General features: G+C 51.5%; 1 protein-coding gene across 1 annotated transcript in view; it reads right to left on the bottom strand.

Annotated features, from left to right (window-relative positions):
• Window positions 1-527: 527 nt before the first annotated feature.
• Window positions 528-26,808, bottom strand: part of STARD8 (StAR related lipid transfer domain containing 8) — a 40,580-nt gene continuing 14,299 nt past the window's right edge. Inside the window, exons 2-14 of the mRNA XM_041000934.1 lie at window positions 13,895-13,966; window positions 11,199-11,280; window positions 10,109-10,172; window positions 7,457-8,895; window positions 6,724-6,897; window positions 5,720-5,879; window positions 5,026-5,224; window positions 4,447-4,657; window positions 4,103-4,217; window positions 3,679-3,903; window positions 2,480-2,697; window positions 2,215-2,391; window positions 528-2,051 (exon numbers count right to left, since the gene is read on the bottom strand). Of these exons, the coding sequence (XP_040856868.1) occupies window positions 1,934-2,051; window positions 2,215-2,391; window positions 2,480-2,697; window positions 3,679-3,903; window positions 4,103-4,217; window positions 4,447-4,657; window positions 5,026-5,224; window positions 5,720-5,879; window positions 6,724-6,897; window positions 7,457-8,895; window positions 10,109-10,172; window positions 11,199-11,280; window positions 13,895-13,966 (3,254 nt within the window). The 3' untranslated portion in view covers window positions 528-1,933. The remainder of the gene's footprint in view (window positions 2,052-2,214; window positions 2,392-2,479; window positions 2,698-3,678; window positions 3,904-4,102; window positions 4,218-4,446; window positions 4,658-5,025; window positions 5,225-5,719; window positions 5,880-6,723; window positions 6,898-7,456; window positions 8,896-10,108; window positions 10,173-11,198; window positions 11,281-13,894; window positions 13,967-26,808) is intronic.

Raw genomic sequence — 26,808 nt, forward strand, 5'->3', positions numbered from 1 at the left:
TCAAGGTGATGGGGCATGTGCAGTACCCTGGGTTTCACTAGTCTATGCAGCCAGACCTGAGGTTGCCTTAAGGTGCTGGAACCTCTCTGGAGTTGGCTTACGGGGAGAACGGTGCCCCCAAGCCTCCTGAGGTTGGCTCTCCACTCCTCATTCTTACCGAGAGCCAACAGTTGAAGGGAAAGGAAGAAGCTTAGCTCTGGCCACTGTTGGGACACCTGGGCTCATCATGCTAGGGAGGCTCAGCCTTTGGACTCTGCTCAGATCGCAGGCTGGACTTGATGGTTTCTGCCCAAGCCCTGGTTTCACCAATTTGTCTTCCCCCACCCCCTTTATCACTTCCCAGAAAGCAGAGTTGAATTCTCCCACTCCTCTCATGGCCTCACTCCAGATCCTAGCACCAATAAGCTGGGACTCAAGAAAGGGCAATGAGAATGCTCCAGCCTGTGACCTGTGACACCAAGTTGCAACCCCTGTCTGCAGTCACCAGCTTCTTGTCCCAACAGAAAGACAGTCACACAGCCAGAGTGCATCTTTAGTAATGCTTTATTATTCTGTGAAAGGTTCTTGCTGTAACCTGCTCTCCGTCTCTCTCCTCTTGTAGAAAGTGCCATGCCCTCTGTGACCTTTCAGACCCGCACTCCCACCAAGAGATTATAATACACTCACACAAGACTACATCCCTGTATGTATGTGTGTGTATATATGTCCATAAACACATGCAAATACACATCCTTACTGTACAATATTTATAGGTACACATAAAATTGGCTTAAAAGTACGGTGGTGGCTAAGACCCATCCCGATACAGTTTATTTGGCAGAAAGACAAAAAACTGGTTGCCCTTTGAATGCCATTTAAATTGTGATATGAACAAAGATGGCAGCAGCATATGTGCATGTGACAGATCAGGCTTGGATCAAGCCCCAGCTGGCTAAGACAGATCCTCCTCTCTGGCTGGCCCAGAAGCCAGGTCACTGATTAATGATGGGGCTGCTATGTGAACCTACTATCGTGTGCCAAAGAGGTGAGATCTTAAGACACTTGCCTTCTCGCCACTACTAGCTTTTGCCTATACTGTGTGGTAGGGATGAGCCTGTTTGTTCTTCACACATGGTAGTGGGTGGCCAAACGCTACCAGGGACCCTAGAGAGTGACAGATAAAACGTGGAGCTCAAGCCAGGGGGAGACTGGTTCATGGGTTTCTTGAGACTTGAGAAATGATAGTTCCCATTCTGCAATCCCAAGCTGTCCCAAATCGTCATGTCACCTACCAGGGGCCAGTTACTATCCCCTCTACATCAGCCTCATAAAAATCAGCATCGTATTTATGCACAAACAAAACAGATGGTTGTGGTTGGGGCTGCTCTGTGCTCCACCACATGCCCATGGCCTCAAATCCATTTTCTTTGGAAAAGCACTTCAGGACCAATGTAGGCCCCAAAGGAAGGACCAGAACCTTCCTGATCCAACTTCAAGAGGACCACCCTAGCACCAAATAGAATGGCTTGGCCTGTCAGTCTAAGAGTGAGTAGGGCTGCCTTGTTCCTCTCCTGTCCTCTCCTCTCTTGTTCTCTCCTCTCCCTTTCTCCACCTCCTCCTCTCCTCTCCTTTCCTTTCCTCTCTCTCCTTTCCTCTCCATCCTCCTCCCTGTGCATGGTGGGCAGGGTTGATTGTTCAGTTTGTGAGGTGGTTTCAGGGGCAGGTGGCAGGCAGCAGTGGTATTCTTGCTATCAACAGGGCTCTCCTCTCTCAGGAGAGTAGCATAGCATACAGTGCTGGCTGGGGATGAAGGTGGAGTGGTGGTAGGACACCTATATTGTCCTTGCCTCCCTTGTGCATATAGAGGAACCTTCGGAACAAATGGGGAGACACCTGCTCTTACTCCCTGTCACTCTCTTGGTGCCAGGGACCTGTATGGTTTCCAGCGCAAAGCTCACAGCTTTGTCTCAGGGCCAGCCGCCTGCAGAGTAGGGAAGGAGTCCCGGATCTTCGCCACTTCCATGGCACATAAGTGCCCGAAGACTTTGTTGTACCAGTCAGGAGAACGGCCCCTGGGGAGTAGAAACCAGACGTGAGTAACACATTTCTCCCTGGGGCTCTCAAGTAAGGGGAAGAAATGACTCACTCCCAATCCCAGAGGACAGTGACGCAGGGGCAGCGCGAAGGGTCAACATCATAGCAGGGAGTGGGGGCAGGCCATCCCAACCTTGATACCTGAGGTCGGCACGACAGATGTGAGTGAGGCGCGAACGGCCCAAGCCACAGGGCTCCATGAGATACTGGGAAGTGAGCATGAGGGCTCGCACTCCTGACTCTGGCACGGGTTGTTCAGGATCCAAGGACTGCGAGACAAGCAGGCAACCGCCACGAGGCAGGTCAGAGCGCCACATCCTGGTGGGTGCAAAAGACATTCACATTCACATTCTGAGCGGTGGGTCCCATCCCACTTCCCTGACCCACCACCCCAGCAGCCCCTCACCGGAGCACCACAAAGTCGCGGCAGGGATGCGGTGCCATGCTATCGGTGACGTAGTGGTACAGCTCCACCCCTGGCATCAAGGCTTCCAGCACCTGGGCTCGCAGCAGGTCCTCATCCCAAAGGGCCCGCTCCCGCAGGACGCGATGTAACACCACAGCTGGGGGGGCAGCCACTTCTGTGGATGCCTTCCACATACGCAGAGGGTGCCCGTCTGGTGCCTGCGAGCCACAGGGGTGGGAACAGGGGGAAGTGTCAGGGCTGGAGAACTCCAGATCCATGCCCTCAGTCCAAAACTCCAATTGCAGGGCCTGGGGCTCCCCTCATGGCAGCCCCTGAGTGGGGAAAGCTGCCAGACTCTTCTGCTGGCCTTGTGCTCCTTACTCCCCAGCCTCCTACTGGCTGCCTTCCTCTCAGCCTGCTTGAGAGCAAAAAGAGATAACAGGCTTCTGTTCTCCGAGGCCTGTTGGGCCCTACCAATGCCCAGGCATGGTATTTTTGGAATCTCTGCAAGGGAGTTTTTAGAAGGGAAGATGGTGAACATCCTTAAGAAACTGGCCAACTTGCAAGAGAAGTGACACAAAACCCATCATTCATAGAGTCCAGGCACTGGGCAGTTTCCTCCATCCTCCCACTCCCTTACCTATACGTTGATGCTGGAGGAGAGGTTTGGTTGTGGCACTTTTATACATGGGACCCTTCACACTTGCCATCCGACTGACAACTGGCAGCCATGAGAGAGATGGCCAGAGCCAAGGAGGGGGGTCAGAGGAATCCCCTGGAGCCTGGGGTGTGACAGAAAGCCCTGAACACAGGTAGGAGCACATTACCATGGAGCTGCGGGTGGCTTAGGAAATGTCATGCTTGGGAACAGGGCAGGTCAGCTAATAGGAAAGCATGAATACAAGCAAAATGTAAGTTTAGCTTGCAGACTGCTGAGTAGGAATATGGGGGTGGAGGCCAGGAAAGTAGTGAGAAATCTGGAGGGGGCATTTGGTCAGGTGGTTCCTGAGAAAGATCCCTTGGGATTCACTTTGCTCTTGACTCCTTCAGGCACTTGCCCAGCTGGCTGACCTTCTCCAGGCCAACAAGCTCAGGCCTGGCAAGACTGGTTGGGTGGCTCCTTTCTTTGGGTTCTCTTGCCTGCACCATGCCTTTTCCCAACCCCATGAAAAAAAATCCCTGAGTGGCGTGGTACCCACCTTTCTACACGCCAGTTCTGTCTGCTGAGGCCCTGGCACGCTCATCCAACCCTTGAAGCGCTCCGCGGCATCACGCAGCAGCTCCTGAATGCTTTCCTCCATGTAGAGGCTGAGGCTCACCCCAGCAGCTCGGGCCCGCCGCAGCTCCGCCAGCGCTGGGCCAGGAGGGCTGAGTTCAGCCGCGTTGTAGGAGCTGCACAGTTGCAGCACCATGTCTTGGGGCACCTGCGAAAGCACACACACACTGGTCTAGGGCTCTGGCAGAGCAAGAGACCGCTAGGAGCTGCTGGGATGTATGTTAAGGATATGGCGAGGTTGGTAGGGGTGGGGATGGGAATGAGGAGGTTAAAGGATCTATGTCAAGTTGCACTCTACCCCTGACTTGGTGTATGGGGGTCATGGAGCTTCCCATGGGGTAGCTCACCTGGAAAAGTTTCTTGCAGTCACTGATCATGTGTGATAGGCCCTGGGTGGCAGCCATGTTATCACTCAGATCCCTAGGGCCTGGCCGGCCAACCAGGCTGCGTTTGCTCCTGATTCTAAAGGCAGAAGGCAACAGGGGAGGATGGCACAAGAGAATAAGATAAGATGGCTGACAATGAAACAGCCTGCTGCCTTGTGGAAGACCTGGCTCCCCAACATCCAATCAACCCCAGGCCTCTGGATCAGACTAATCCCTCCATCAGTGCCCACCATTGAAAACCAAAAGAATCTCACTGGGTCCAAAGCCTCAGGGTCCAATCCCTGCCACATCTTGCCCCATTTCACCTGGGTGAGGGGCTATCCTTCTTGGAGACATTGAGGTGGAAGATGGAGGGTGCCAGGCACACTGCCAGGTTGCCAGCTGTCATCTGGTTTTCCTCAGCTGAGGCAATGTCACTTAGGAAGTAGAGCAGGGTCTGCAACACCTCTCGGTTCTCATCGGGGAGCAGCAAGGTAGCGGCTTGTGCAGCTGCCAGCCACTGATCCTTGGGGAGCACTATGAGCAACAAAAAGTTAGCGCAAGGCTGTGCTTACTTCTGCAGGTCCTTTGGCAGTAAGTCCCTTGTCTTCCAAGAAGGCAGAAAACACAAGGCAGAAAACCACAAGACAGAGACCTCGATTGACTTCTGTCATTATCATGCAGTGTGAACTAAGGTAAGTGTAGCTTCCATAAAATGGAATTTGGAAGTAGATACAGTCTTTAAGAGTATTTCCAACTCCAGACAATAAATGTTCCAACAAGCATATGAGACCAGATACAGTGACTAGCACTAAGTTTAAAAGTTCCCCAATCCCCAACCCATGGTATTCAGGGAGGATGAGAACGGGGCAGGTGTTGGAGGGAGGTATGTGCAGGTGACTCACACTGGTAGATGTGCAAAAAAGTGGTGGTGAGCTTGCTGGTGAAGATGGGTTCAGGTAGATCCCGAAAGTACTGCTTCAGCAGGTCAGCCACGTCATAGGCTGATTGGCCGTCATAGCAGACATTGTCAGGGGAAGTCTCATTCATTTGGCGCAGGTTCTGGATCCTGGACTTGACCCCAGACTTGCGGAAGATGCCCACCTGGTCCAGATAGGGGAGGGAGAGGGATTTGGTGGGGAAGGGAGAGAGAAGGGAGACCATGAGGCCAGTATTGGATTTGGCATCAGGAATGTAGGTGATCCCAGAGACTTTCAAAACCTGCCATGTGTCCTGTTGGACAAGGTAGGAAACAAATGGCAAAGTCAAAAACAAGGACTTCTATAGCCTTGAGGCCCAAGAGAAAGATGGCTTTTGTGGCGATAACCAGGAAAATTTGGTCCTTGACTAGGGCAGGCTCCTTAGAAGATGGGAACAGCAGAGTCTGGGCCAGAAGGATGCTGGATGGAAGGCTCTAATCCTAAGGAGAAGGGAGTATTGGCTTCATCTTGCCACACTTGTTAAGAACAGGAAAGGTCTTTGGTGAAATGCCCTAGCCTAGTGGGGGGGGGCACAGCAGTCTCCCTCCCCAGCTCAAAGGCCTTGGACTACCCTCCCTCCAGCACTACCTCTGCACAAGCTCCCCCAGGGAGCGCTCACCTGGTCCAGGCACTGGCTGCGCAAGTAGCGCATGGCTTGCTGAATGCTCTGTGGCAGTGGCTGGCCCGTGCGCTGCACATGGATGAGCGGTGGCACCCCAAATACATGCTGTCCCCGGTAGTCTGGGGTCTTGTTCCTTTTCATGAACTTTGGAACTGACCTGTTTTGGACAGTAGTGGGGATGAGCAATCAGGGACAGGGCAAAGAGTGTGGAGACTATCTGGGGTCTCATGGTGGGGGTGACGGTGCTGGTGGGAAGGAACACATCTTATCCCCAAGGTCAACACTCACTGAGCGCCAGCTCTGGGCCTAGCACTAGAAGACACAGAAAGCCTTGGAGAGCTCTCAGTGTGGTCAAGGAGCTAACTATGTCAATGACACAGACCATTCATGGACAGTAGCAGGCCAGGAATACAGGGCAAGGCCAGTGGCAGGTAAGAACAGTACGTAGCAGCTGAGGGAAGGCTTCAGGAAGGAGGCTGGAAGTCAGCAGGGTCCCGGGGGACAGGAAAAAGAAATGGACAAAAGGCACTGCAGGCAGGTCAAGTTCAGTAGACTGAACACAGGCAAAGAAGCAGGGTAAAGCACAGCTCAGCCACAGCAAGAGGGACTTAGTTCCTTTGGCCAGAGACTGGCATTGCTTTGCAGTCGGTGGCTTGGGAACCAGAAAGGGAAAGCAAAACCAGAATATGAAGGGATCATGAAGGGACATGTTCTGCACCATGGGGAGCCATAGGAGGGTGCTCAACATGACAACGACAACCAAAGCTGCACATATGTAAGCCAGTCTGATTGGTAAGGCTGGCATGGAGGAGGTACAGCTGCATCACAGGGGTTCCCCACCCAACGCCCCTGACACACCCACTCCAGCCACTTGGCATATCACACCAATCCACTGACCTATCAGGCTCTGCTTGCCTGTATCCACCTTCAGGGCCCATCTCCCTGAGGGAACAGCTTTGTACCACCACCCTCACCCCTCATGGACCAAGGGGGGCACTTACCAGACCCAGCCATGCTTGTGGGGCACGGTGTACTTCTCCATGAAGGCAGTGAGCCGCAGCAGTGAGCCTTTGTGCAGCAGGTTGATCTGCCCCGCAAACTGCCGGTTGATCTCCAGAGACTCCGAGTTGAGGCTGGGACGGTGGGAGTTCTGGAAGCTGTGCCAACGGAGCTTTCTGGTTGGAATGGGGAAGGGGGGGAGGGCCAGAGGAGTAGGTTTGGCTAGGCCTTAGGAAAAACTATAGTTTGGTTGCTAGAAGAGACTACTACTTTCCGTGCCTTGCCTGAAGCCTGAGACGGGGAAAGCTTAATCTCGGTCTCCAGGTCTGCTCAGGGGCCAAGAAGCTTTCTGGGAGGGAGGCACAGAGCTCAGACCCATCCAGTGGCCACAAGCAGCACCTACTCCCCACCTGCTCCAGGAAACCTTGACTGCAAAGCTGTGGGGCGGGTGAAGATTGGGGAGAGGGGAAGTCAAAGGCCAATTCCTGTAATACTCTTACTTTATTTGATGCAGAAATCAAAGCCCAAAGAAGAGCTATTATTTTCTTAATATATCCTGGGTGCCCAAGTTCTATATTCTTTGCATTTCTCTCCTGGGAGTGGCTGCCCGGAGGTAACCACCAGGGAGACCCAGGGAGCTGCCCCTGGGTCTCATGACTAACAATTCAGATTCAGAAAGAGAAAGAGAGAGCCAGATATAGATCCCCACTACCCACCCCTATGTAGAGCTCCTACCTGCAGGGTCTGGTCAGTGAGGCCCCCACGCCGGAATCACGCCGTTCACGAGGTGCTGAGGCCTGCAGTCCAGCAAGGGATCCTGAAGCCTCAGCCTCACTCACAGAATTTCTGCTACTGTCAAGTTCACTGGAGGAGCCCACAGTGTCAGAAATGGAATGTCCTTCCACAGAGAGGCTGGAGGCAGAGGTGGGCTCCCCACCTGAATTTGCTTCTTGTTCATTGTTCTCAGCTGGGATCACAGCAGAGGCTGGGGCCGGGGCTGGGGCCAACACTGGAGCCAAGACTGGGACTGAGACTGGGGCTTCGGCCTCTGCCTGTGCCAATGGTTCTGCTTCAGCTGGAGCCTGGATCTGAGCTGGTACTACTAGCTGGACTTCACTCTGGATCCACGCTGAGGAGCTTCCCTGGGCCTCAGCCTCAGCCTGGCCTTCAGCCTCAGCCGTAGCTATTTCCACTGGTGAACTGGCCTCTTCCTCTTCTTCCTCATCCTCTTCCTCTTCCTTCTCTGCAGGCCGCATGTCTGGGTACATGGCCTGAGACCAGAGCTCCACCCGTTGCTGTAGCCCCCACACATGCTGGAGGATGTCATCTAAGTGGGCATAACTTCCTTCAGTGTCTTCATCTTCAGTCTCAGCCGCAGCTGACACAGGCTCTGGTGGATACAGCTCGGGTAAATTGTCATAGGTGCTGGCATGGCTGCCCGTTGAGCCACAGGAGCCACGGCGCCCTTCATAACCCCAGCACCTACCTGGCTGCCAATCTGCCAGGCGGTGCCCATCCTCAAGACACAGGCTTTCAATGGACAGGGAGCGAGGGAATGTCCCTGGTTTATGGTCCCTGGGTACATGTACCAGGCAGTCACCCCAGCGTCTGCGCTGAGGATGCCGCAGTGTGGCCACAGGCCAGATGTCCCAGGCCCTCCGAGTCTCAGCACCACTGCGGCTGGCAGAACTAGTTGCTCGGTCCTTGGCTTTGTAAAATCCACCTGACAGGAAGCCCCGACCACTTCGGAAAGATGAGGTTTTGGAGGTCTTCTCAGGCATGGCCAGGCCACGCTCAGGCTCTGCTTGCTGCCCGCCACCCTTGTCCTTTCTCTTCAGGTGCTTGAGGAAACTCCGAGAACGGTGCTTCTTGACTTTGTCCTGGGACCCCTCATGGCCATGGCTAATGTTCAAGAGGGGCTGGTCACTTGCACTGGAGGCATGGCCCAGTGAGGGTAGCTCTCCTGGCTCAGGCGGTACACTCACGGTGATGACTGGCAGAGAGTTGGCACTCAGCTCAGTGAGAACACTCTCACAGCTAGAGGTGACAGGCAGGCTGGGGCTTGGTGGGGCCAGAAGGTCAGAGGAACCTACGCGAGACCAGCGCTTGCTTTCACGCTGGAAGGTCCAGTGGTTGCTGATGGTACACTGTTCCTCCTCTTCAGAGTCTTCATTCTGGAGAGAGCACCATGGGAGGTCAGAGAGAGGCACCATCCTTTAAGTTCCTTCCTTTAAGTTCCTGCTCCACTCCACCCCTAACACTTGGGACACTTTTGAAGAGACCTGAGAGGGAGCTGGCTTTAAGCCAGGAGTCACAGAGCCAAGATGTAAGGTAACGGCCAAATAATGTAGCTCATTCTCATTTCACAAAGAGGGACACTGAAACCTACAAATAAGTAGTCACCTACCCAAGGACATACAGTGGCAGTTAAGTCAACGAGAAAGCATCCCAGATCTCTAGGCTACAATCTGAGATTGCAGTCATAGGACGTCAAGGCTGGAGGGGACTTGAGATTCTCTAATTCATCTCCTCCTTTGCTACACGGGATAGCTGAGGCCCAAAGAGAGGCAGAAGCTTGCCTGAGGTCACTCAGCAGCCAATGACATAGTGAAACCAAGCCCTGTGCGTTTTCTATCTCCCAGGCCAGGGCTATGATCACTTGGGCTGCCCTAGCTGACTGCTAATCTCTCTGGTATAGAAAACTCCAGAGAAAGGCAACAAAGGTTATCCCCAGGAAAGGACGGGGTGGCTGGGCCTGCATTCCAAGAACATACAAAGACCAAGAGTCCTCATGGTTTGCCTTCTCCAAAGGGCAGAGAGATACAGGACCTTTGGAGGCCATTAGTTCAATCCCCTCCCAATTCCTTGTAGAGATGAGGAAATGAGATTCAGCAGAGGTGGGCCCTCCCAGGGGGTGAGGCTGGAATCCTGACTTTCAAGATCATCATATCATTCTGTCTCTGCTTCCTATTCAAGGAACTTCAGCTGTCACATAGCAAGCACTGGAGAAAAATGGATTTCTCTGATGACAGGTCATCAACAGGCAAAATTATTGGTAAACCCAGGAGAGGGAGTGTGTGAGTGTGCGTGCATGTGTGTGTGTGCGCGTGTGCATGTGTGTGTGTGGCATATCACAAGGTAGAGGAGGCAGTGGTGAGGCCACAGACCCGTGCACTTGCTCTCACATGCTAACCTGTAGATCAAAAGCCATGAGTTTGCAATGTAAGGGGGGTTCCCTATTGCCCTCATGTATAGGTTGGTGCAAGGCGCTACTCTGGACACTGCCAATAACTATGACACTGTGATGCTGGAGCTGGTTTCATGAGAGTTTGATGTATGTCCTGAGTCTCCCCCCGGTGCCATAGCCCTCTACTTGCTGTGACTTACCTGCTTGCATTGAAAATGGACCTCCAGTTTCATCGAGGCACAATTGTTCAAGGTCATCAGCCTCCTGCAACAAAATCAAAGTGTTTACTTAAAGATCTCAACCTCCAGAGCCTGGCACAGCCTACCAAGACACTTCCAAGGTGCTATCCACCACTTCTTAGCCCTGTGCCATCAAAACCTCTGTCAAGCGCCCGTCCCCTACCAATGCTCCAGTGTGCATGAACATCTCAGTGCCACAAATGATGCTGGGAAGATTAGGGCCTGTGTCCCCCAGGAGGCTGGAGATATGGGAATAATTCACTACAGAAATGAGACGGTCTGGAAACAGAGAGTAGAAAAAGGCATGGATGGAAGACACACAGAGAAGGAGGCAGAGAATTTTCATAAGGCAAAGAACTTTCACGAAGGGAGGAGAGGCCAATCAGACAAGGCTTTCCAGAGGATGGAACTGATAGTCTGAGGGTGATAGAAAGAGGGAGTTTTGTCCCAATTGCTAGCAGACAAGACAGAGGGAAGCAGTAAACAGAGGCATGTGGGTGTAAGAGGGTGGGTCTAAGGCTGACAGGCATGTCAAAAGCCACACTGCACATGGCCTCAGGGGTCAGGCTAAGAAAGCTCGCCCTTTACTCCTGTAGCCAGTGGCAAAGGAGCACACACCATTGGGAGCTTTACCAGGCTGACTCTGGAGGCTGCAGATCAGAAGGATCCAGAGATGGGTCGGGTTGGGGAGCAGGGGAGTGTGGAATATAGAGACCAAAACCGGTTAGAAAGCTACTTTAATAGACCTGAGAAGTCATGGTTTGGCATCAACAAGGGTTGAGCCAGTTTAAGCAGAGAAAGACAGAATCAGAGGAATATGTGGGAGTATCACTTAAAGGAAGAATGAAGGCTAAATCTTGGCTTTCAGAGTGAATGGGTGAGGGTGTCACAGACAAAAAAAAACTGGAATGGGCATATGAATTCAGAAAATGAGTCTCATGAGTGAGCTGGCCTCCTTCGCTCTTAGAAGGTACAGGGATTGGTTTTCCCATGAGGAGGTCCCAAGCTGGGCTCTTGGTTTCCTAGGCCTAGTTCCCAGCCCCCACCCTACCTGCACAGGGCCCCCAAAGAGTCCTCGTCCAGAAAACCGTGGTCCTTCTTCACAGAGTCAATATCCAGGGGAAATGAGCCTTCTGTGTGGCAGAGAGAGAAACAGCGATGAGCCCAGTGGTAGATCAGAAACTCAGCCCCAGCAACCTGAGCTGCAAGGTAGAGGGGAAAGGCTAAGGGAGAGAGGATGCAGGAAGACAAGAACCAAAGCAGAAGCAAAAACCCAGGAGTAAAGAAGGGGGGCCTGGGAAGCTCAGGGGAGGTGTCAGGAGAGGCTGGGTAGGCCTGGAAGGTTGAGCTGAGCCAGAGGTCCCCAACAATCAGTGAGGCAGGTCCATGAAGGACAGGAGGTCTACCATCCTGGATGGCAACCGGGAGCCAACCTGGATTCTAATAGTGCACTTGAGACCTGGGATGCTCAGACACCTTCCTTCAAGCCTAAGGAGAACTGGTAGCAGTAGGGAAGGAGCAAGCATAGAAAAGACAGTAACGAAGGGTAACAGGAAAGCCAAGTAACACCTCACTTCCTCCCATTGCTCGGAGCAGCAAGCAGAGCCCACTCCCTGGTGGGAAAAAGAGAAAGGAGTCAGAGGAAAGGAACAGAGACTCTAAGCAGTCTCACAGCTCTCTTATCTTACTGCAAAACGAGCCCATTCCTCACGTAGTCACACAAGGAATATTAATTGAGCACCTACTTTGTGTCAGGTGATTGCATCAGACATGCAATAGTGAAGTCAAGAATGGTTCCTCCTTTCATGGAGTCTACATTCTTACAGGAAACAGACAAAAAACAACACATGAAACAAAGACAATGCAGTTATAGATGCCATCAAAGACATCTGCCAGGGCCATGGCATAGGAGTATGGGATGAGATAGGACAGAGAGAAGCTGGAGAGGTGGGGTCGTGGTCAGCAAAGATCTTTCTGAGCCTTCAGAGCTGGATCCCCCCAAATGGGAAAACGACAGCTGAGCAGAGACACAAGAGACTTCCAGGCAGCGGGCCCACCAGTGTCTTTGCTCTAAGGAGGGCAAAGATAGTGTAAGCAAGTAGACAGGCGTCTCAGAGGGAGGTGAGCAAAGGGGAGCATAATGAGCAGAGGTTGGGTCACATGGTCTGCTGAGGCACCGTACTTGCACATATTGCGCTTGAGCATGCTGAGAAGCCGTGAGAATGTTTGGAGCAGTGGAGGGACATAGTCACAGGCTGGTCTATGAGCACAGGAGCTCTCCAGCTGCAGCATGGAGACAACACTATGGGAGGGCAAAAGTGAAAGGAGATCAGGCAGCTGGTGCACTAGCTCAGGCAAACAGGGATGATGGGCCACACCATAGGTGGTGATGGAGGCAATAGGAAGTAGATCTAGTCAGCATCATGACATAACGGCTAAGGCTAAGGCTACTGCCTGCAGCACCAGCAGCCCATATGGGCACTTGTCCGTGTCCTGGCTGCTCCACTTCCCATCCAGCTCCCTGTTTGTGGCCTGGAAAATGTAGCAGAAGGTGGCCCAAGTGCTTGGGCCCTTGTACTCAAATGGGAGACCTGGAAGAAGCTCCTGGCTCCTGACTTCAGCCTGGCCCACCTTGGGGGTGAACCAGCAGATAGAAAATCAATCTCTCTCTCTCTCTCTCTCTAAAACTCTGAATTTCAAATAAGTCAAAACATTTATACACACACACACACACACACACACACACACACACATTCTGGAAAGAGAAAGGACTCGCTGAGGGTTAGATATAGGGGACAAGGGAAAAGATCAATTTAAGAAGATTCTTGGATACAGGGTTTGACATAAACGGATACATACTGGGGCCCTCCGTCAGGAGTTTGGTTTTACACTTGTGAGCTCTCATAGATTCTGGCTATCAGACATCTGACTAGCGATACTGAATTGGGAGCTGAAGAGATGAATCGGGAGTTTGGGAAGCAGGTCTGGAAAGTGGCATTTGTGGATCCTCAGAATGTAGATGCGCTTAGACAAGAACCTCATGGGAAGGAAGTGCTGAGAGACAAGAAGGCCCAGGTTGAACATGGGAACCCCCTATGTTCATTTAGATATTAGAGGATGCTGAGTCAGCTAAGGAGACCAAGGCAGCAGCCAGAGAGGCATCCAGGAGAGGGGGGCGGTGCTCTGGGAGCTGAAAGAGTGACGAACGTAATGCCTGTGAGAGGGGTAGCAAGATGAGGACTTGAAAGTGACCTCAGAATTCGACCACATGGAAGTCACTGGTGGGCTTGACAAGCTGAAGGAAGGGTGAGGCCAAGGTGCAGTGGGGATGTGGGGAGAAGAGGACAAAGTAGGAACACCTAGCATGATGCTCAAGAAAAAAACAAGGAAGAGAAAGGAAGGATGATAGAGCAATAAGTTGTCAAGCAGTATCAGGGTAGGGCCACCAATGTGCACGACACCAGGGGGCACCGTCCACATTGTACCCTCAGGAGCTCTGGCTGAATGCTCACGCCAGGATAGAGTCAAGGTTCTCCAAGCCAGAAGTAACACCCAAGGTTGTTGGGAATCTGCCAGTAGAGGGAGGGTGACAGCTGTAGGAGCTAAGCCCCTGAAAGTGAAGGCCAGGATGCACAGTTTCTTGTGTCAACTGGAGATAGGATCAGATGCTGCCTTGCTTTAGAGATGAGAACCTGAAGGATCAGAAGGCTTCAGGATCCAAGAGGGCCCACGATAGAGTGGCCTTACCTTCAAAAAGCTGAGCATACTGTGGGAATCCTGTGGCGCGAAGCCATTCACATGCTCTTTTGGCCTCAGTTTCTGAAACACAATGAAGGGAGAGAAATATGGGGTTAGTAGGGTGCTGGCACCAAGCTCCACTGCTACCTTCCAACAGTGGACAGCCTCTACTTCAAGGGATCCAGAAATGGCAAGAGTGGTACTTAAGGGGCTGGCACATGTGCCCAGCTCACTTCCCAAGCCCAAGTCTATCCTGGCAAACTGCTTTCTGGAGTCTCACTACCTACCTATGCTAAGCCTTTCCCACTCTTCCGCCCTTTTCCTGGGGATGAAATCCATCACTAGGGGCCACTGCCAGGAATAAAGAGTACCATTACCATTGGAAGGCATGGTCTCGACCTCCACCCTCAGCCTCCCATGGGGAAACTGAGCAAACCCAAACCATCCTTGAGCAGTCAAGAGATGTAAGGTGTTTAGCAAAGTTTATTGCTATTCTCTTGCCATCTTCACACCTTATATTACACCGCACTTAGATGGCCAAATCTCCTTTAACACACACAATAAACCTGCAAAGCAGTCTGCACGTGCCCCATTGTACAAACACACAAATAGGCTCAGAAAGCAGATGATTTGTCCGGTCCAGCAGTTGACCTAAGCAGCAGCTGTAGTTCAGAGTGTAATCTCAGTCCAACTCTACTTGGGGTTTCTTCTTCTTTGGGCACAGCTTTTCCAGGGCTCTGGTTCCCCTTTGACTGTTCAAGATGCAGGCTTCCCTCCCCAGAGCGACCACCTCCTCCGCAGAGCTGTCCCAATTCTCCTTGGGTGGATCGGCCAATTGATGGCATAATACTGAACATTATGCTGACACAGTGTTGGCTTGTGGGATTCTTGGAGGGCAAAGGCTGGGTCAGTCTGCTGCCTCTGCTCTGAAACTGCCTAGGACAGAGCTGGGCAGTGCCATCAACCTCAGTGGTAATGTATAGCTGGACTAAAGCCACACAAAAGATTCTGCTGGCCAGAGTAAGCTGTCAGTGGCAAAATCCTGGGACTGGACAGGTGGCCAGATGGAACTAAGGATCAATGGAGTTAGGACCATAGGCCCTGTCATTTCAGGGTTGGCAAGGGATGGCAGGTGGCCTCAGCCAAGCTGCTCTGACCATGGAGTCCCGCCCCCAACATTTCCTCCATTTCCTCTGCATCTGTGGCCATTGGTCCCACCTGGCCATCCTAACCAGAGACCTCCAAAGAGAATGCCATGATTTTCCAAGACAAAAAGAGCCCTCCTTTCCTGGTGCTCACCCATAAAAAGATCCAGTATAAGATCCTGGCAGCTAGGATTGATATGTCAAAGGATGTGATGCTGGCTAAGTAGACAAGGGAAAGGAGAGTGGTAGGGAGGTGGGAATCAGGCAGAAGGAATAGGCTACTAAAGGCTCATGCCTTGATGAGGATCTGAAGGGAAGAAGGCTCTGGAGCCCCTGGAGCCGCTGAGGGCTTTGAAGACACTACAGGGGTGGACAGCTGTGCAATTCCATGAGCTCATCCACAAGGTCGGGGTCCACCCTAGCATGGCTACTGTAATGTAGCTGTAGCCAAGTTGGCTCAAGGGCCCAATCTTTGAGGATTAATCTCTACAGGCATCTGCGTGCTCACGTGTGTGTGAGTAAGGGGCGGGTAGGAGGGAGGAAGAGAGTGATGTTATAACTTCCTTAGGAAAGAGATTTCAGAATAAGCAGGAGAGGCCCCGCAGTATATGAGCTCTGCTAGTAGTACCCTAGTTTGTCTGGCAGGGGGCGATGCAGGCCTGAGAATGGTGCCAGGTCTCTGGGTCAATGGTGGCCTGGCTGATGAGACTAGCCCGGAAAGGACCTGCACAGAGGTCCCCTGGGAGCATCTCAACAAAGGGTTTCCGCTGTCAAGGCAGCTGACAGGGCTGCATGGTTACTTCCCTGTCCCCTGTTCCTGCCACACTCCTGGTAGAAGCTCTTTCCCAGTTCTCAGTGCCCTTCCCAGCAGCCGGCTCTGCTTTTGCATCCCGACCAAAAAGCAGGTACCCCAAAGATGGACTAGGTCAGATTTTCCACAGCAGTGACCGTGAAGGGTGCTGGCGACCCTCAAACAGTTGCACATCTGGGTTGGCCACTCCAGTCAGGAAAGCCAACCCCCCTAGATACAGGTCTGCATGCTGGGAACACACCCTTGAAATTTCACTATAGCCCTCAGTCACTCATGGAAGGAGTTAAGACAATGAGGAAGAGACGGAAAGGCGAGATACACTTTATCCTCTTTTGTTTTTGGTCTCCTCTCTCCACTTGAAGCTGCTGGGAGAGTACAGCCTGAAAAGTCCTGAGGCCAACACATCTCCGCCATCTGCCCAAGCCACAAAACCCACGGCAGCATGACAGGCTGCCTGCTCCCCTACCCTGAGGCTTGATAGCCATCTTGGCCAGGGCTGGCAGAAAGGGAAGCAGCTCACAGGGGCAGGTGCCAAGTTCTTTCATTCCCAACAGATGCCCTCCAGCTCCCTTGCTGCCTCAAGTGCGGTTTGTTTCATATATATATGTATATGTGTGTATATATATATATATAATTATTGTATTGGAAAGTCAGATTCACAGAGTGAAGGAGAGACAGAAAGATCTTCCAGCCACTGGCTCACTCCCCAAGTGGCTGCAATGGCTGGAGCTAAGCCAATCGGAAGGCAGAAGCCTAGAGCCTCCCACATGGGTACAGGGTCTCAAGGCTTTGGGCCATCCTCTGCTGCTTTCCCAGGCCACAAGCAAGAAGTTGGATAGGAAGTGGAACAGCCAGGACCCAAACCGGTACCCATATGGGATCCTGAAGCATGCAAGGTGAAGACTTTAGCCACTAGGCTACTTTAGCCGAGCTCTCAAGTGTGGTTCTGAATCAGCAGCATCAACGTCATCAGGGGGTTTGTTAGGAATGCAGAGTCCTAGGCTGAGCCCCAGACCACCCAATCAGAAGCTACATTCAGCAAGATGCTCAGGTGATTTACACACGTAAAGTTTGTGATGTGCAAAGAGAAATGAGGGAGCTCAGTTATTCTCACCCCAGGATGCCTGCTGGAGTCAACTAACACACCTGAGGCTCCATCCCCAAAAGGTGGGGTGAAATCCTGTGGGGGCAAGGGGACTCTCCATATGGGTGTACCGGGCAGAGTGAGGTTCATAGTCACACAGAATTAAGTGTCCCAACTGAGACTACAAATCTGATCGTTCATCTGCTGATTCACTCAGCAGAAGCCTGAAATAGCCAGGGTTGGGACAGACCAAAGCCAGCACTTCTATCCAGGTCTTCCATGTGGGTGTCAGGGACGTATATTCTTGAACCATCTTGTTCTGTCTTCCCAGGTACACTAGCAGGAAACTGGATTGTAAGTGTAGAGTAGGAAGGACAAGAACTGGCACTTTGCTATGAGATGTTTGTGTCTGAAGCAGAGGTTTAACCTACTACGGTACAATGTCCACCTCAACCCTGATCTTCTCATTCAACATTCAGTGTGCTTTTCTATTGCGTAACTGCCACCTGCTCTCACCTGCCTGACAAGCATTGAGCTCTGACTCAGAATGAACCAACTCCAGGCCACTGTTTCTTCTGGTCCAGCAGAGTCACAAGACTGAGTCCAAATCCTATGTCGTCAGTCTATAACTCCTTGACCTTAGGCAAGTCAGACAACCTCTCTAGACTTCAGTCTCCTCTGTAAACCGGGAATCTTAGCATCCACTTCTTACCACTTTAGAGAGCATTAACTTCAATACTGCGACAAAAATAAAAGCCCCTACCACTCAACATGGTGTTCCCTCCCAACACTGACTTGGAAGGGTCACAAAGGAAAAGAAAATTGGGGAAGGAGGCCCCACCGGTGTCTCCTTCTAAGTGTGCGCAGACTCACGGTCAGAATCAGAATCACATGGCTCACGACAGTGAGGTTCGTGGGCAGATGTTTCGCAGAGGCTACAATTGCTCCAAAGACAAATGGAGCATAAGAGTTGGAAGCGGGGCTATCGACTGAATTCCCCAGCAGCCCTCCATGGTAGGAATCTAGGGAATGTAATGGATTATTACCAAACAGGATGTCAGGGACATTGGCTCCCGACAATACACCATCTCATGGTGGCCTGGGAGGACCTGAGGTTCCCTCCTCCAAGCAGCAGCCAGGGACATATGTCTTGGTGATTAAGGACTCCACCGAGGTGTTTTTGCCATCATCCTGCCCACTCGTCCTGGCCTGCCCAGGCTGCGGCCAGAAGTGACCTACCCCACCTGCAGTGGAGTCAATTCACCTGGAGCTACAGGTGAGTCCAGGCAGCCCCGATTAAGGATTGGCTTCTGTGCCTGGCGGGGGAGAGTGACATTGGGCAGGCTGAGACGAGTGAGGTAGGAATGTCTGTGGCCCCTGGCCCTAGTTCAGTGTCCAGATGTGCAGATTCCAAGGCATGGCTGCCTACAGTTTGAACTGCTATACTACGGCAGGCCATGCTCTGGTGAGAGCCGGGGTGATGTGCCAGGACAGGACAGTAACAACAATTAGCTGGCACAAAGTAGATTCCACTGAGATATAAGGCCATACTCTTTCCCCTGGGGAAGGGGCCCAGTTGACCTCAGCCTTCAGAGTCAGTGGAGAGAGGGCATACTTTCTGGAAAATACCGGAGTCAAACCAGACCTCACAGTATAAGCACAGGTCTCCTGGAGGGAGTGTCAAAGAAGGAATGACTGAGCTGCCGCACGTGGTTTCAGAGGTCACAACAATAACTGCGCCTACATTCACACAGCCTCTTAGCACGGAGCATTCATCTGGTCACAGGAGATGGAACGAGGAGGAAAACAGGGCTTCTGTCCCTGAGAAATGCTGCAAGAACAAGGCAAGGCTTTGTGCACGGGGGGTGGAGGGGAGTGGCAACATTTCCCACTAAGGAAAGGCAATCATGCCCAAAGATAACTAAGCTGCGGGGAACAAAGCTTTTCCCACTCAAGATGGCTTCCCTGTTTGCAGTTTAAGCCATTTTAAGCAACTGGCTTTGTTCTCGAAGCTTTGCTGTGGATTTGACCAAGCAGCAGGTGATGGCTCAAGTTTTTGGGTCCCTGCCACTTATGTGAATGTCCTAAAATGAGCTCCGGGCTCCTAGCTACTGCAGCAATTTGGGGAGTGACCCAGCAGGTGGGAGAGATAGCTCCCTCTCTCACTCACTCTGCTTTTTCAGATAAATAACTTTTTAAAAGAAAAAAAGAATAAGGACAAGAAATGGCTGGATGTCACAGGGACCCAGCTGAACGTTTGTTGTGGCTAAAGCTCTTCGGGTATCCTGTTGCAACACCCTCCCCCAGCTCACATCCTCCACCTCTCAACTCTAGCTACATAGCAACATCTCCTGGGGAACTTTTAAAAATGTCAGTGCCTGGGCCCTGGCCATGGCAAATTCAATTAGAGTCTCTAGGGCTAGGGTTCGTTTGGGGGCTGTTTTTGAGAATTCGCCAGGTAATTCTCAAATGCGGCCAAGACGGAGAACAACAGCCCTCACCAGACATGGACAGCTAAAAAGTCCTGGGCATGAGCCGCTGGCAAATCATACCAAAAGCCATACTCCAGACTGTCCTCAATACTGACCCATGTTCTCTCAAGGCGCAAGTGTGAACACAGCAGAGAGCAATATGCACTAACACGAATCCATGTGACCGGGGCAGGTGGGGGAGCAGGTCAAGCCAGGGGAGGTTTATGAAAGTCGATTCAAACTATTAGTTCACCTGCTCCAAAAAGCAATTCTGAGAGCCTCTGTTAGCTCTTCCATAACCCTCACTGCACTATGGATGCCTCCTAAACAGGGCTGACATGGGCAAAATCTTCTCCCATCTTCCCTGAGCTTGGGAGAAAAAGCCCGTGTCCACGTCCTAAGAGAGGGAGAAACATCTAGGATGTCACTCTCTGTGTAACTGCCCAAGCCCTCAGATGGGGCAGACTGCAAGAGACAGCTGGCACCCTGAGGGAAAGCTGGAGTGCACTGTTAAGGCCCTAGCAAGTGCCCTTTCCATTGCTCATTTCCCACACTCAGAGAGGCAACCTTCAACAGGGGACACTGGGGGGTTGGTATGGTAGCATAGCAAGCTAAGATTCCACCTGAGGCCCTAGCATCACATATGGGTGTCATTTTGAGTCTCAGCTGCTCCACGTCCAATCCAGCTCCCACTCATGGCCTGGGAAAGCAGTGGAAGATGGTTCAAGTCCTTAGGACTATGTACCCACATAGGAGACCCAGAAGAGGCTCCTGGATCCTGGTTTCTGACTGGTCCAGCTCCACCTGTTGCAGCCATTTGGGGAGTGAATCAGCAGATGGAAGATCTCGTTGTCTCTCTCTCTCTCCCCCCGCCCTCTCTGTAACTCAAGTTAAAAAAAAAGTCAGTAATTAAAAAATAGAAGGGACACTGGCTTTTTAAAAGAGGATATGCTACAATTACTTTTAAAAAGAATTATTTTTATTGGAAAGTCAGATTTACAGAAAGGAGAGACAGAAAGATCTTCTGTCCAATGATTCACTCAAGTGGCCACAATGGCTGGAACTGAGCTGATCCAAAGCCAGGAGCCAGGAGCTTCCTCCAGGTCTTCCATATGGGTGCAGGGGCCCAAAACCTTGGGCCATCCTCAACTACTTTCCCAGGCTACAAGCAGGGAGCTAGATGGGAAGTGAGACAGCCAGGACCTGAACTGACGCCCATATGGGATCCCAGCACATGCAAGGCAAGGACTTTAGCCACTAGGTTACCATGCTGGGCTCCCAATTACTTTCAACTGGCTGCTTTCACCATTTCCTAAGAACACACTAAGAAGCTTTAGCCCAAAGGATGCCCTCGTGACTAACAGGGACCCCGCAGAGATGCTAAAACAAGTGACTGGCAGGCTCTGCCACCTCTTATCTGGGACACAGGGGGCACAAAGGGGACAGCGATCCCCATGAGGACTCGTCCTGAATCTTACTGAAGACTTCACAACCCCTCCCAACCTTGCAGCGGATATTTAGGGGGATCTGCAATAACTGTCCACTTTCAGTGCCTCCCTGTGCTCCTTCTGCTTTTAGCTGGAATCACAGCTCCAGCTCCATTCTTACAGGGGAGGGAGGTGCAGGCAGAAAGGAAGACAGGACCAAAATAGCTCTCATCCCACATTCCAAACCTCGCTGGAGGGGCACCATAGCAAGGGCCGCTGCATTTCAACTGGCCTGGCTTGGCAGGGTTAGACACTGGCTGGCCTCCGGCTTATTAGGTCACCGGGCAGAGCGTGGGGCTCTGCTGCACCTGTTCAGATGCCACCCTCAGCCTCAACCAGAGCTCCAACAGGGTGCCAAGTGAGAGCAGTGCTTCTGGAGCCTCCCCACCGCAAACGAGGCACCACCATAACAAAGATCCCATGGAACACTGCATGGGCTGTGTGACAGCAAACGCGAACCACTTAATTGTTTTTGCCAACCTGTTGTGGCAGATTCGCATGTGTTAGCTCTATACATTTCTCTCCATAAGCACAGAGCAAGGCTTCTGGTCCTCCCACGGGGATTCTCAACCAGGGACCATTCCTCCAGCCCTGCAGAGGACATTTGGCAATATCTGAAGATATCCTACTGAGTAGAAGCCAAAGTAGCTGCCAAACATCCTAAAATACACTCCAGGCAGCCCTCACAATGAGGAAAGATTGACTTCAGATCTCAAGTGTGAGAGTCTGTGGATCAGCCTTTGCCTTACCAGGATAGGGGGAGGGCGATTCAGGCACCTGCAAGCAGTCCTATGCCACCTTGGGAATGCCCTGGGGAGGGAGGTGGCATTCTAGAACAAACCAGGGATGGTAGTCCCTGATCTTCACATACTGCCAGCACTCTGCAGGGCTAGCCAGAGTCACAGTTCTGCTTTGGAGATTTGGTCCATAATGCAAATTACACAAGAATCTCCCAACTGTGGTTTCCCACTACTCCCTCCCCACCTCACCCTGTCCTTAGCTCATGAAGCTGTGGCCACAGTTCCTGTATATAACTGTAAATGACAGTGAGTCACATGGCTCTGGAGGTTAAAGCAGATGTCTCTGCCTCCCTGGACTGCTTGAGAATTTGAGTCCCGACGCAGCCTGGCCTGTGGTCTCCTAGGCTAGTAGTGCTGAACACAGCAGGGCCAAAGCAGACAGCTGACATTCCTGCTCGGTCCAGGGCTTTCCTGTGACAGTGAAGGTCAAAGCTGCCACCTGCTCTGCCGCAGTTCTCTGTTAGTGTTCCTGCCCCAGGGGCTGCAGCCCCCAATCCACTCCCAGGTGTTCCGACAAGGTCATGGTGACAAGGAAAGACAGGTGTTTTTAATAAGCCACGTGCTACTCCACCACCTCCAGACTCCCAGCCTGGAGGCAAGAGATGCCAGCCAAACCGGTCTGGGGCAGACATTACACAGTCAGGAACTGCTCTCCGCAGTGGTACGGGTAGAAAGTACTGAAGGTCAGGGGAACTACATTCTGGCCTTAGCTCCACTAGCCACTTATTACGTAACCTTACGCAGATCATTGCCTGACTGAGCCTCAGTTCTCCTGTCCTCTAATGACCACTTGCTAAAATCTACAATCAGAGCGCAGGCCAGTGTAAGGAGCAGTGGTTGTCCCAGTATAGGCAGTGATCTGTCGGATTCACATCCTCCTCCAGGAGACCCAAAGGAGGATCCTCAGAGGGCATCAAGACCAAACTCATGGTGCCTCGCCAACCAGCTCTCCTGAAGTTCCTGTTCCCAAAGGCACTAGATGCCTTGTCTTAACACCGCAACTCAAGCTCGTTTTCCTCTCTCCCCACATGTATTGAGTCACTAGGTTCTATCAACTTTTCCATCAAATGGTCAGGATTTTCCACATGTAACTACACTCTAGCTTCCCATGCTTAGGGTTCTTCAGGCCTCCAAGTCCCCAGCCTCTAGTCTCTCCTGCCAAGGGGCCAGGCTGCCAGCCTCTTCCTCCAAGAGCCTAGCCTCTAGCTGGCCACTCTCCTACTCTGCCACAAACAAGGCTCCTTATTGGCCACAGCCTGGAGGCAGTTATCACACTGCTTGGTAACTGGCACCCCAGGCCCTGCACTTCCTCAACTTAGTTTGACTTGAAACTGTAAATTGCTATCTATTGGGCAGGAGATAGGTCACCCTCTCCCACAAAGCCACTCCCCCATTTTTCTTCTTTTTTTTCTTATTAATATTTACTTATTTGAAAGTTCATGTTACAGACAGAGAGGGACAGATCTTCCATCTGCTGGGTTCACTGCCCAATGGCTACAAGAACCAGCACTAGGCCAGGGCAAAGCTTGGGTCGCCTACGAGGGTGGAAGAGAACCAGATACCTGGCTATCCCTCACTGCTTTATCCAGGCCCTTAACAGGGAGCAGGCTCAGAAGCGGAGCAGCCAGGGGAATTGAACCAGCATCCAATCCACATGCTTTGCCAGTGCTGCAGGCTGCAACTTTACGTGGTACACCACAATACAATCTCCTGTCTCCTCCTTCCAACAGGAACTGAAGTGCAATGGATCCTACTGATGTCAGTTCCCTAGTGTAGTACGGTAAGGACAACGACATATTCTGGGAACACACAGTCAGGAAGCTCTGCTTTCCAAGTAAACAGTGAATAGGCCTGACTCCACCCCCTTGTCTGGTATCATCACATCACAAACACAGACCCGGGCGTGGACACAGACACAGACACAGACACACACACACACACACACCCCTCCCACTCAAACTGGATCTGGTAGCTGGCAGCAACAAGCCCAAAGAACAAGACTCGGAGGTGTGAGGCCAGAAAATGAGCTCTGCTTTGAGGGCAGAAATATGTGCCCGGAAGGAACACTGAGCTTTGTCACAACAAGCATACCCAAGTGCACCTGAGACAAGGGATATGTATGAACCATGTCCCTCTCCCAGTCTGCCAAGTCTGGGTACTCTTCTGACCCTGTGCCACAAGCTCTGTGTCCCACCCCTCTTGGTAACTTCCCTTTCCTTTTGCTGAGGCCAAATATAAACTCCTGGGCAGGAAATGCCTTGAGGAGACTGGCCCCACCCTGAGATCCAGAAAAAAAAAAATTGTCTCTGACCGAAAGGAAAAAGGCCTGAGAGAAGTGACCTGCTCGGGAAGCAGACAGACACAACCCCGCCTCTGACACGAAGTCCAAAGCCTTGGTCATGGCAGGATCAAAGAAGGGAGAAATTCCAATGGTGGCCTAGCCACTGCATATGGCCTAGGCACACAGAGGTCCTAGGTACGAGAGGATGATGACAGCCCGGCAACCTGGTGATGTGGCTTTCAGTCCTGGCTGGACACTTTCTGCACCAAGGTTGCAGTCATGAATGACAACACTCTCTAGAGACAGAATGTCACTATTAGTAATAATTACTAGTAGATACTAATAATTACAGAATACTTAGAATGCGCCAGGCCCTGAATCTTGTCCATACCTCAATGTCATCAGCTATAAAACCAAGATAGAAGCATGGTACGAAACCCAAAGAGGTTTCTGCAAGGATACAATGAGTCAAGCATCACCGCTCAAGAATCTGAGGCCATCCTGGGCATTGACTGCTTTGGGCACTTTTCCTATGGTTTCTATTGTAGAATCATTACAATCACCCTGGGAGGTATATATTCCAACCATACCTTTATTTCAGAGATGAGGAAACTGAGATACAGAGATATCGAATAACCTGCTCAAGGTCAGCAGCTAGAGAGTGCTGGGCCAAAATACAAATCAAGGTCCTCTGGCTCCAGTCAGAGTTCCCAAGAGAGAATCATCCTCATTCACAGAAATGTCCCAGCAGACACAAAGCACATCTAATGGGATTTTTGCTGTCTGCGTCCGTAGTCTGACACCCTCTTCTATCAGTAGGGAAAAACACTTGGCATATAATCACATCTCATACGCTCTTCTCAATCCTTTCTAGAGCAGATAGGCAATACCTACTGCACACATGGGGAAATTAAGGTTATGAAATGGCAAATGGGTTCTGGTAAATTACAGATGGGGCCAGAAACCTGCCTAAATGCCCATGGGATCCGTATTCCACTAACTTCTGCTCATCCCATCTCATCCTTCCAATAGACTATCCCCTCCAAACCCACTTCCCATCAGCTGGGTATTTATTCACCTAAGAGTACCTGAGCACCTACCAGGACCTATGCCAGAAACAAGGTCTGAAAACAAAATCAAAGCTAAACTCTGCTAAGGATGACTGACTGGAGTTGCCACCAGGTCTGTCCTTCTCGGGGAGGCAGAGGCTAAGATGGACTGTCCTTCGAAGCATCAGCCCCTGGAAATCGTTTTGAAGTAGCAAAAAAAAAAAAAAAAAATCAACTCCAAAACCATGGAACTGGCAGCTGGTACAGCCTGTGGGAAGGAAGGAAGCTTGAAGATCCCGAGGATCTTGAGATGGCAACATTGTTGGGAAGATCTTCTTCTGGACAGCCTCCCACCCACCCACCCACCCACCCACATCCAGTTCTCACATGAGCCACATGAGCTGGAGCTATCACGAGTTACTCCTGCCAGCCTCCTGCCTGCCCCTATCCACCCACATCTTCTAAATAATGCAACCTCGTTGTCAAGACAACACAGTAACATCTCTTTTCTTCCCTCATGCCACCCAGATCCCCTGCTCTCCACCCCCAGCACTGGAAAGTGCTAATCAGGTAGGCATGGTACTGATGTCACAACCACCCTCCTCCCTCTAAATCCCTCCTGAATGCCTTCCCACCACCTTAAGGAGCTATGCTCTAAAGCATCCCTACCCACGCTGTGATGCTCTCCTTCCTCCCTTCTGTCTACCTGACTGGTGGAGAGGGAACAGAGAAGGCAGGCAAGGAACGCGAGTGATGGACCACTGGTGGGTGAAATGAGCATTCCTTCTGGCTACGTCGGGGTGGATAGAGATGCAAACCTGCGTCTTGCCTCCTAGCCTGGCAGCTGGAGAAAGAGAGAGAGGGAGAGAGAGAAAGAGAGAGAGGGAAAGAGAGAAAGAGAGAGAGGCGTGGCCCAGCCACCAAAGATACAGGGAGTAGCATTAGGCTCCTCACTCCATCACTCCCAGATTGCAAATTTGGGCAAGTTCTTAACATCTTCTTTCCTCAGTATCTTTTACAGGTAAAACGGAGGGAGGTGGGGGGTGATGTCACCAATAGGTACCTTACAAAGCAACCTAAGAAAATGAAAATACAACAAGAATTCAGAGGAGTGGTATCCCTACACAGCGAGTAAAACATGTGCCTGTGATGCCAGCATCCCATTTGAGCTCCAGTTCAGGTCTTGGCTTCCAATTCAATGCCTTGCTAATGTACCTGGGAAACCAATGGAAGGTGGCCCAAGTGTTTGGTACCCCTGCCAACCATGTGGGAGACCCATATGGTGTTTCAGGCTCTTGGCTTCAGCTTAGCTCAGCCTTGGCTACTGCAGACATTTAGAGAGTGAATCGGCAAAAGGAAAATACCTCTCTGTCTCTGAATGTTTCCCTGCTTTGCTTTCTCTAACTCTGCCTTCCAAATGCATAAAGAGATATTTTTTTAAAAAGGAATTCCAAAGAGTTTGCATTATTATAGGTGCTATCATTGTTGCACTGTCAAAGCTGCCACTAAAGAAATCAAGAGGGGTGCCTCTAGGTGGCCGTGGCCAGGGACAGCTTTCCTGGATGAGGTGGAATCTGAAATGGCAGAAGTCCAGAGCCAATGCTCAGGAGGTGGCAGATTTGAGAACTGCGCATTCCTGGGTCAGTGAAAACCAGCAAAGCAACCAGGTTGCAAAAAATACCAGTAAGCAGCAATGGCAGCATTTTTTTTTCTATTGTTGAATTTAATACTCAGCAACCCTAGGAGGTAGGTATGCATCTCCATTTTACAGCTGATAAAATGAAGGCTCCGAGAG

Source organism: Ochotona curzoniae, unplaced genomic scaffold, assembly GCF_017591425.1.
Source record: "Ochotona curzoniae isolate NIBS_2020 unplaced genomic scaffold, NIBS_Ocur_1.0 contig_1274, whole genome shotgun sequence".
NCBI lineage: Eukaryota > Metazoa > Chordata > Mammalia > Lagomorpha > Ochotonidae > Ochotona > Ochotona curzoniae.